Source organism: Genypterus blacodes, unplaced genomic scaffold (genome assembly GCF_046128005.1).
Source record: "Genypterus blacodes isolate CSIRO-AG114 ecotype Tasmania unplaced genomic scaffold, CSIRO-AGI_Gbla_v1 ptg000156l_1, whole genome shotgun sequence".
Taxonomy (NCBI): domain Eukaryota; kingdom Metazoa; phylum Chordata; class Actinopteri; order Ophidiiformes; family Ophidiidae; genus Genypterus; species Genypterus blacodes.
Window position 1 is genome coordinate 2,111,262 of NW_027466957.1, and position 11,231 is coordinate 2,122,492.

Genomic DNA, 11,231 nt, shown 5'->3' on the forward strand with positions numbered 1-11,231 from the left:
AATATAAGTCAGGAGATTAAGACATTAGTGTAGTTAAGTTAAAAGGATGTGGCTGTCTGTTGTTGGTGTTGATTCTAGCAGGATGGTAAGTATGACGTGGGAGGCGGTGAGAGGTTCGACACCCTGGCTGAACTCGTGGATCACTATAAGAAGAACCCCATGGTGGAGAAGAGTGGCATCGTCGTGCACCTCAAACAGGTAAACAAAGAAACGGAGGGTGTCATGGTGTCATTCTTCAAATGTTGCCATATAAATTAATTATTTTGATGAAATTGCAGAATAATGATTTGTTTTTCTTTGTTGGCTAATCTAATCCCCTTGCCCCGTCATCACATTGACAGCCATTTAATGCCACAAGGATAAACGCAGCCAACATCGAGAACAGAGTACGAGAACTCAACAAAGTAGCAGACAATTCTGAGAAGCCCAAGCAAGGATTTTGGGAAGAATTTGAGGTATGTTTCATGACAAAAGAAACAAGTGGTGAATTTGTGTCAGAGATGAATTCCAGTTGTTTTCAGGTGTTTTTTCACAAGTTTTACTGAATGAAGCACCAGTTAAGAGCTGGTTAAGAAAGCCACAAGCACACAATATTTATTTATTTATTTTACTTTATTTATGTATGTAATTAACTGTTTCAGTTATAAATGTACCTACATTCAGAATAAATGTATGGCTAAAGTATGAATGAACTCCTTTGGCCAAGGTAATGCTTTGAAAATGTTTACTCCATTTTTTATTAAACTCGCATTCCAGGCTGACCCCTGCTGTATGAAAGGTCTATTACACTTACCATTCATTTGATTCTAATTGGAATGAAAGATAATGATCTGAAAAGGGTTTGATTTGTAAGTGAATTAGGAGTTACATTATAGTGGAGCTTATTTTGTTTTATAGTACTGTTCTTAAAACTGATTGGCGAAAATTCTTTCTCATTTCCTCTTCATTCCCCTTTCCTGCTGTCGTCCTCTATCAGGTTCTCCAGCAGCAGGAGTGCAAACTGCTGTATCCCCGGAAAGAAGGCCAGAAGCCAGAGAACAAGAGTAAAAACAGATACAAGAATATCCTCCCCTGTGAGTCACGCAGCAACCTGCCATTTCCTGTCTCTCCAACTTCCTGTGGAAAGAATGACACAGGCAACAGAGGATGCAGAGACCGTTGCAAGACATTTAGATGTTGCTCTGATAGCGAACTTTCCATTAGAGTTCATTTGAAATGAATAATGATGTCTGAATACTGTTGATGCTTTGTTGTGCATTGATGGCTCTTTGCTCATTGTATTTGCAGTTGACACAACTCGAGTTGAAGTCAGGGAAGCAGATCCAGATGTACCTGGCTCTGACTACATCAATGCCAACTACATCAGAGTGAGTCTACATTCCACATGATGTGTCGTTTATAAACCTCTTTCTCAATGCTTCACTAAGAATGTTATATGTACTTATTTGCCCCCAACAATTAAACTATTCATATTTCCTGCACCTTTAACCCTAATCTCAGCTGATTCTCTTAAGTTTGTCATCCTGTGACACCCCTCAAAGTGTTTGTATTGCTGTCTGTGCTGCACAGAGTGTGCGTGAAGAGGGACGCCACGTGGATGAGGGCAAAGTCTTCATCGCCACCCAAGGGTGCCTACTGAATACTGTCAATGACTTCTGGAAGATGGTGTATCAGGAGAACACTCACGTCATTGTCATGACGACTAAGGAAGTGGAGCGGGGACGGGTGAGCTCTTGACTTTAGATACACAGATATGCAGTAGAAGCCTGCAATTGTAGCCTTGTGATTGATTGTAACTGCACAAATATCTAACCTTTATTCTTTCTCTACTATTATGTTGTGTAGATGTACTCTTTGTCTAGATTTCCAGATACACTTCATTATCAGAACATTCACCTCAACCACTAGATCTAATACCTCCTGCAGAATCTGTACAATCTTGATGCATGCAGTTTGATGCATTCATCAACTCATCTATGGTTGCTTGATGGATGTGGGTAGTAGCAGTGGTCAAATTGTGAGATTTAGTTCCTAATTTTGTGATACGCCACAGTATTGGCAGTGGCTGTTTTCAATGAAAAGAGTTCACAAGATTTCATCAAAGTTTTGGTGCAATTGTGCAGTTGTTTTGTCTGGCCAAGATTGTTTGTAGGAGCTTTAATACTCACTTCTAAATGAGCCCAATAAGCTTACTATAAGAGAGGGTAATGGATAGGTATGATAGAGTATGTGTGTGTGTGTGAGGGGTGGGGTGTGGATGGAGATGGCCGACATGGATAGTATGACAGTTAAGCTAATTGGAAACCTGGAGCTGCTTTTTTAGATTGTCTAATATCCTTTTCTCCCCTTCTCCCTTGGTGTGTGTTTGTGTGTGTGTCTGTCTGTCTTTCGCTGCCCTCTCTCTTTGAATCAGAACAAATGTGTCCGTTATTGGCCAGACCTCCATACCACTAAAGAGTTTGGCAACGTGCAGCTGAGGAACATAGACGAACGGCCGGCACAAGATTACATCCTGAGGGAGCTGGAGGTGACCCGTCTGGACCGGGTAGGGAAAGCTGTGTACTTAATCAGCACTAACCTAGTGACCCCAAGGCAGATTATCTAACCTCTGACACGCACACAATCCTCCAGCATGTGTTTGGGCTTATTATGGAAGAAAGGCAGCATTGGCCTCAAAGAATTGAAGATATATAAAAACTCCACACAGTTTTTATGTTGCAACCTGGAATAATAATGGTTTGACATTGGCTTCTTCATTTATATGCCGATACATTGCACAGCAAAATAAAGATTAAAAACAAACCATGTCTCAGTTTTAGATGCTAAAGTGTGCCTGCTATATTCCTTGAGGGTTTTGCATCTCATAAAAGCAACCCATCTATTTCATCTCCAGACAGCGCCCTCAAGTGATGATTTTGGTGAAACCTCTGCACCGGCATGCCACTGTTATTAACCCTCCAACAAACTGAAGAAAATCAAATATCAGATATATATGAATGCAGACCTTGATACTTGATATACACTCTCTGAATTAAGCATCAATCTCCAAGAAAATCATCAGACCTAAGAGGGCATGATTAGGTTAACTGCATTTCTGAATATTCAGCTCTATGCAATGTAACTAGAATAATAGATTGTTACATGTAGGGTTCTTTGTTTAAAGCAGACAATTGCCTCAATTGCCTCACAATTTTCATTGTCAAAACAAGAAGAGTGGAGTCAGTACTGTGTCGATCACTGTGCTGTAGTGGCACGTGTACACTTTTCTGCCAGAACTGACATTCCACGAACACCGCAGCTATGCAAATATTAGTTAAATTTTTATCTCCTACTACTTTAGTTGTGTATTTAAGATAGAGAAAAAATGCAGTTTAACCTTTTACTTTAGTGGACAAAACATGCACTTAATACAGACTTAAGGCCATGTTGGAGGCAGATGAATGTTGAACTGCCAACTGTAAGAACTGTCTATGGTCAGAGTAGTTAATGGCTTCAAAGCTGCATCCTATCAGGCTTCCCACTACAAAAGCAACCTGAATGCAAATGAAATAAAACAAATAAAGAAACCCAAATCTTCTTTGCTTACTTGTAGAAAGAGCCAGTGAGGTACATCTGGCACTACCAGTACCTGAGCTGGCCTGACCACGGCGTGCCCAACAATCCTGGCGGGGTCCTGAGCTTCCTGGAGCAAGTCAACTGCACCCAGAGTGGCATTCCAGATACTGGACCCATTATCGTCCACTGCAGGTACAACCAGGGAGGAAGAGAAGCATTATTTAGCTGAGAGTCTGATTGCACCAAGAGTCTTGATCATTTAGAGAGATTGACACCAGCCATTCTTCTTTATTCATTCGTAAGCTCACATCATACGCACATACAGAGAGGCACCCTCGGCATCTAAACCACAAAAATGTTATCCATGCTAAAGCTTTTATTTGGAAACACAAGTAAAGTCTGGTCCTCAGTATAGATATGAGACAAAACCAGACACACATAAAGACACATGTGTTCACAGTCACAGGTAACCTCACACACGGTAATACAGTAGTGTTTATTGGGGGTTTGTACATGTACAGCTAAACCAGATATTCCGTGTGATGTTAGATTGTAGGAAAGGTACGTGTCATTGGAAACCTGAGCTTTCACAATAACGATCCAAACTCAAAGAGGAGTTTATCTAGCATACGTATACACGTGACGAGCTTAATTGGACTTAAACCCCCAGATTGCTACTTCTGACTGTATTTACTTTTCAATCATAGTTTGATAAAGCTTGGTTTTAGCAAATACACCACAAGTCCATGTGCTTTGTTTGCATTGGTTTGTTGGTTTGTTGGTTTGAATCTGAGGGACAAAGGATGTCAACGTGATTACAGTGCAGCAGCAACAACTTTGGCTTTGAATAGTGCAGCGCGTTGTCGTGCTGTTATTATAATCTACACCTGTCCTATCTTCATTTAAGTCACTTTGTAATAAAGGAAATATAACCTACATTTTAGTAAGCTGAGGGCGTTGACCAGTCATTTAGTTAAACCTGGGGATTATTTGATAAGTATGATCTAGGCCAGAGCTACAGATATATTGATATGGTTGGACAGACTAAGACCCAATACAACTCTCAGGCAAGACAGATGTAGTCAAAACAAAATCCTCACTGAAGTTAGTGAAGAAATGATTAAAATGTGAGGAGAGGCAGGCAAGAAGAGATGCAAACATACAAATGGATTAAGCAGACGCACAGTGATCGACAGGCAGTCTGTCATCAGGGCTAAAGTGCATAAGGGGGGTCGGGATAACTCTTCCTCTTTGGCAGGTTTGTATAGATGAGTACTGTGGGTGTAATACGGCCATGGCATGCATTTATACAGGGCGACTAATGAGGGACTGTGGCTCAGGTGATCCAAACAGAGGGCAACGCAGGGCAGGTGAACAGGAGCGAACAGCAAAAAGGCAAATCACCCTGAGGAATTATGATTAGAAATGGGAATTAAGTAACCCATGACTGATGTAGTTTATCATCAAAATGGCTCCTGTCAAATTGCCGCTCCGCTTGCGATTAACTTTTTATTTTTGGACTCGCTCACCCTTCAGCCGACTCCAGCAGACAGACTCAACATAGAGAGGTGAAGGAAACATGCTGAAAAAAGTCGAAAGTACATGGTGGTAATAGATTTGTCCGTCAGGTGTGCTTACCCAAGCGTCATCATACCCACTCACCTCCACCTGTACGACAAACTGACAACCTGGCCACACCTGAACACAGCCAAACAGATGGGATTTATTATTTTCAATGGAACAGTTAGATGGAGATCACTGGGGGAAATCTAATAGCATTGTTTATGTGTACAGTTCCATAATATGTATACATACAGTGTAATAAAGCCAGGAACTATAATAAATGACATTTTTACTGAACATGCACACCTCATTGAATCTTTAAGTGGAGCGATCTTACATGGTTTATCATTTTACTCTTTTGTCCTCACAGTGCTGGCATCGGGAGGACAGGCACCATTATTGTCATTGACATCCTCATTGACATTATCAACCGCCAAGGTAAAACAGTTTAAATATCTTTATTCTGTTGTTTGGTGTAGTATTCTGTAAATACAATGTAGATATGAAATGTATTAGTTTAAATATAAAGATTTGAATATAACTACAGGTATGTGTATGCAACATGGGTACCATACTCATCTTGCGTCCATTTGAAGCACTGGTTGATCTCTAGGTTTAACGTGTTTGCAAAATGCAATACCTACAAAACTCAGAGGGCGAGTGATGTCATTTTTATTAGCATGGCAGCAACAGTGAAGAATGACTGGCAGTATTTTGTTGTAGAACAGTGATTGATGTTTATGTCTCATGTTTATGCTCTCACATTACCTCACCCTGCTGGAGATAGTATTTATTGGTCCAGATTTATGTAAAAGTACACTGGCATTTATAGGAGCAACACTGTTCACATAGCAAGTATTTGTATGTAATATCAAATGAAAACATAGCCGTGTGTGTGTGTGTGTGTGTGTGTGTGTGTGTGTGTGTGTGTGTGTGTGTGTGTGTGTGTGTGTGTGTGTGTGTGTGTGTGTGTGTGTGTGTGTGTGTGTGTGTGTGTGTGTGTGTGTGTGTGTGTGTGTGTGTGTGTGTGTGTGTGTGTGTGTGTGTGTGTGTGTGTGTGTGTGTCCCAGGACTAGATTGCGACATCGATGTCCCTAAAACCATCCAGAGGGTGCGGCAGCAGAGGTCAGGCATGGTGCAGACAGAGGCTCAGTATAAATTCATCTACATGGCGGTGCAGCAGTACATCGACACAGCTCAGAAAAGACTGGAGGAGGAGCAGGTACTCTGTGGTGTTACACCAGGAAACACACAATTACTTTCACATAACGTAACATGCATCGTGTTTTTCACTCGGTGTCGAAGGCTTTATAGACTTTGTGAAGATTGCGTTTTAGCTTACAGTCTGGATTTCAGTTCTTTATGGAGTGAAACGTCACAGTGGACTCATGGGGGCGGGGGGAGGGGGTGGATTTACTATGATGCAAATCACCAAGACGCAAATGTGTGTGTAGCAGTGGATTTACAAAGACTGATTATGTAAATGACCACAGCAGCAGCAATTGACTTGAATGCACTGCTGCTATTAAAGAAGCTTTCTTGCAGATGTTTACCTGGGGTCTCTTTCTCTTCATGAATGTGTTCAGATTCATGCCAAATTAAGATGTGAATTCAAGTTCATGAGGATCTCTCTCTCTTGATCAATCGATTTTAATTTTACATCGGTGTACCTCACAATACCGTCTGTAATTATGAGTTTCAGACATACATCATTCAGTAAGTTAAGTCCTCAATTCCAGTTTACGTTTTTTGTGCTGCCACAGTCTGTTTCTCTTGTTATCATCGGTAAAAGCCCTGCTTCATTTTCCTTACTTAATCTGGCCCTTGGTCTTTAAAGTGACCCTATGCCCGCTGCAGTTAGTTTGAACTATGCTGATGTATTCTTCCCCAAACGCAGCACATCTGACGTGTTTTTACTTTGCAGAGAAATAAGACCATGGAGAGAGAATACTCCAACATCAAATTTCCCCAGATGAGTAACTCCAGGTCCAAACTCAGCGTGGCATCCTCGCGCTCTTCTTCTGTGTGAGTGTGATGGTGAAACACTCATTCATTGTTAATGTGAATGCTATTGAATGCAGGAGAAATGATCCGGCCTCAGTGGATGTTTACCTGCAGATGGATGTACAATTCTGGAAGTGCAGCGTATTGAAAATCCTTTTCAATGAATACTTTGTCTGTGTGTTGTTGTAGGATGACAAACGATGATTCATCGAGCGTGTACGAGAACATAAATATTAAAAGCCCGCAGCCGTCTTTCAGCAGTAACACCAGGAGGTAAAGTCGTCTCTGCGGCCCTCTGCATCTCTCCATCTGCCTCTCTGTGAGTTCTACAAAACCTCCATTCTTTATTGTGAGAAATATCTCTTAAGTCAAAGGCAACTGGAGCTGCTACTTTAAAATACTGATGTTACAGTGCCCCTAATAAAGTTATGTTTCAGTTTCTCTGTGCAATGTTGGTTTACAAATGTGAGTGAATTCTGTACATTAATCCCAAAGTGGACCGAGATATTAGTAAGGAACGTGTCAACAAACAGCCTGTGACAAGATTCTGACACAATTTCAAACACAATGTAAACACTGTCTTTAGATTGAAGTCAACATAAAGCGATGTACACTTCCTCCAAAACATAGATTGTAACGTGCGTGGGCTCAACATCATGAAACACTTCGGATCCACAATGTATCAAAAATGATCAAATGTGATTCCAGTCATTGACTCCAGTTTTCTGCTTGTGTGTTTGTGAATTGTTTCAGTTTCAGCCAAAGGCCTTGCTTCACCTGAACCTGAAAAATGTCGGGGGAGGAGGGAGTGTGTTGCTCCCAGCACACACCTCCACACGGTGAAGCCTGCCTGGGCTGAAGGTGGCGACGCTGACCCCTGTCCTGCTGCTGTCCTGCTGGAGCTTCTCCTCCCCCGGCACAGAGAGAGGGACTCCACAGTGCAGCCGCCTCGCTCAGGGCCCCGCTCCTCTCCCTGTGCTCCTGTGCTCCAAGCCTCTCTGTCTCCTAACCAATGAAAGTGCCTCGTCACAGGAAGTGTCTGTAACCTAGCCAACACAAATGCTGTTACTTCTTTCCATAGCCTGTAAACCTAAATTCACATGAGAAAATTTATCCCTGACGTGATGAAGAGCAAAAGTGGAGTCTGCCATCAACAGGACTAAAGCGAACTGTACGGGACCCATGAAGGTCAAAGCCAAGCTTTTTCTCTGCTTGTCTCTCTTTCTGTCTTTGCACTTAAACCAGAGACTGTTCTCTCTCTCTCTCTCTCTCTCTCTCTCTCTCTCTCTCTCTCTCTCTCTCTCTCTCTCCAGCTGTGCTGATTATTAATGTGGTTGCTGAGTGATAGCAAAGACAGTTACATAAGCTGCTACGGTACCCTGAGTCGCTGGGAGGACAAGCAAGCCCTTGCTGCTTTTTCAACAAAATGTAGACCTTTTTTTCATTTTGGACATAAGTGGACTCTTTTTGTTGAAGATGTGACTGAGTGTCAAGGTGTTGAAGAGACTCCTAAAGACGTCCTAAAGCTGTCTCTTGTGGTTTAGCAAATGCTAATCAACTGTTCTTTTGTTGTACTTTGATAAAAAAAAAACGAGCTGTTTCATAATGGGTGACAGGACCGGAGGCCAGTTTAGCTTAGATCTCATAATGACGTCTGTCCTCCCTGTGCTCACCTGAACATCGGCTCCACCTGGTCCCACTTGTTTTTAATGTCTGTCTTAGTTTCACAGTTTCTATTCATTGCTTCTTGCTGTTCTTTGTTTATAATATCAGTCAAGATTGTGTTTCTTTATTTTATAAATGAGCTTCATGCTTGATTCTTTTTATGTAGCCTCCACAGCAATGAATCATCTTATCATGGATAGTACAATATTTGAAAGTCAACGTTTAACAATGGGAGAGGTTGAGCAGATTTCTGATTGGGTAGTTGGCTGTCGGCCGACCCGCCTGCTTCAGCTTCATTTAACTTGCCGTGGCCTCGTTAATCAGCAGGTCAGCAGTTCATCATCTGTCGGAGGAGATCATCATAAGAGAGGAGAGAAACGGGGCGATTACAGAGGGCCAGATGGTCATCGGCCTCAGATTGAAGAATAGATTTGTCTCCAAAAAGTAATTTAGAAGACAGCCATAATCCAGGCTTGATGATAGCGAGTGAGTGTGCTGACATCACAGCTGTGATAAGGAAGAGGAGGGTGGTGGATATTTTTTGCTTCTAGGATCGGGTTAGCAACAAATCTTCCTTCTCCAACAGAAACACATACATAGATGACATGTTACCTGGCCTGTTCAAAATGTCTCAGAAGCGTAATAACACAAGAGCTTCTGATCACATGTTTTGCTTGAATTAGGACAAATTAATGAGAAGAATTTAAAAAGGTGATGATGGTGCCATTTCCTCATCTTCCTCATTCATAGCCTGGATAGTTTCACTGCAGTGCTCAAAGGCTCCAGTCTACAAAATAACAAGTAGAACTTTGAGGGCAAAAAACACCTGAATCATCACATCTGGCGAGTCCCACGGTGATGCAGTGTTCTTTGTTGAAAAGCCTGAAACCCCTGGCTGTAATTGGCTCAAATATAAGACGGAGGCTGAGCTGTGTAAGTGTAATAAGCGTGTGAGCGGCGGCCACGTCATCCAACTTCACTGTGTGATACGGCCTGAGTCATTGGCTTCTGAAAATTCTTCAATCTCTCCCCCTCCATTCATCATAAATATTTAAATAAACCGATCTTCAGCTCTTCAGTTCAGTACGGAGCATTTCCCTGGTTTGATTGATTTGTGTATAAAGCTATATTTTCTTATATTAAAGATAATGTCAGTGAATTCCTCTGTTATTTGCCACCCAGACCCTGGTTTCTGTTTGTTGAATGAGAAATCACTTGTTGACTCGTTTAGTTCTGAACAATTTTGCGCTGTGGATGAAGAGATTTAATTGTTTTGTTTTCTATTGTATATTTCATGTTTTGGGTCAGATTGTTTTTATGAGATGGTGAGACATAAATACTTGAAAGTGTGAAACTGCTGATCATTGGCCTCAGGCTCTTTGAGTGTGAAAGAGTTTTGGTAGTGCACTGTAGAAATATCTGTTGTTTTTCCTTGTTTTGGTTTTTAATTGTATGTATAAATTTGTTTTGATTTATTCTATTTCTTGCATTTTGTATTGTGTTTCAAATTATGATTATTACCATTATTATTATTATTCTTATACTTCCTGCTGTAAGTTGTACTTGGGGAGGAAAGCAGTCGTAATATCATTTACATTTACTTGAATATGATGTTGATGTTGTTGTTTGAGTTTTAATTCCTGTTCCTGGTTGCAATGTCTTTTTTAGTGATGAGGCATCGAATGGCGACTGTTCACATTTCCTCTTCTTGCACTGGCTCCGCCCCAAACGCCTTTGCTGTACAGATTACAATAAGCTGCCAGAAATGGCGTCGAAATGGTTTATTATCATATAGTTTAATAAAAATCTATGATGGCATTATGTAACATTACTTATGAGTGGTGTTTGTTTCCAGTTAACAGCTGGGAGAAGTTGGAAAAACTCCTACCAATAAGAGTGAGAATCAGAAGATGACACCAAAGGGAGACAATTGGTTAAGATGTTTTTGCTATTTTACATTTTGTTGCCTATTACCACCTATAACATTTGTGCCACTTACATCCCTTCAATGTTACAAATATTCTTCTTCTTCTTACTCTACTAATCTTTCAACATTTGGAAAACAAATCATTCGTGATTCCAGATTGACTTTTATAAATATAGATAAAACTTGACCCTGCTGTCAAGACAGAAATTGATTGTACAAGATGACTTCCTGACTTGACCGTCATGTGATTCTGTTTGGATTGACGCCTTCACTTCATTATCTCCTCTCTGTTGTTTACAAGTTTGTCCGGAACGCCAAGATTTTACAATGCGATATTTGTTGTGCTGTTTTGGAAAGTAGATTTTTTTTAGCCCAACTGAGACATTCACTGGGAAATAGTGAAATAATTTTAGTCTTCTGAGGGTTAATACTGAAATGAAATCATCAGACTAAAACCTCTTCACCTGGAGAGACAGATGATTTTATGGAGGAAGAGCTCCTCAGACATTCTGCTTCA

At 41.0% G+C, this 11,231-nt stretch overlaps 1 protein-coding gene across 2 annotated transcripts in view; it reads left to right on the top strand.

Annotated features, from left to right (window-relative positions):
- ptpn11b (protein tyrosine phosphatase non-receptor type 11b) overlaps positions 1 to 10,618 on the top strand; it is a 29,442-nt gene extending 18,824 nt beyond the window's left edge. Inside the window, exons 5-16 of one of the 2 annotated variants that reach the window (XM_076166542.1) lie at positions 79 to 198; positions 342 to 455; positions 977 to 1,073; positions 1,288 to 1,367; positions 1,570 to 1,725; positions 2,414 to 2,545; positions 3,593 to 3,747; positions 5,489 to 5,556; positions 6,189 to 6,340; positions 7,043 to 7,143; positions 7,312 to 7,441; positions 7,876 to 10,618. In XM_076166542.1, coding sequence (XP_076022657.1) covers positions 79 to 198; positions 342 to 455; positions 977 to 1,073; positions 1,288 to 1,367; positions 1,570 to 1,725; positions 2,414 to 2,545; positions 3,593 to 3,747; positions 5,489 to 5,556; positions 6,189 to 6,340; positions 7,043 to 7,143; positions 7,312 to 7,399 — 1,263 coding nt within the window. In that variant the 3' untranslated portion in view covers positions 7,400 to 7,441; positions 7,876 to 10,618. The remainder of the gene's footprint in view (positions 1 to 78; positions 199 to 341; positions 456 to 976; positions 1,074 to 1,287; positions 1,368 to 1,569; positions 1,726 to 2,413; positions 2,546 to 3,592; positions 3,748 to 5,488; positions 5,557 to 6,188; positions 6,341 to 7,042; positions 7,144 to 7,311; positions 7,442 to 7,875) is intronic. The other variant, XM_076166543.1, reaches the window with a different exon arrangement.
- Positions 10,619 to 11,231: the final 613 nt, after the last annotated feature.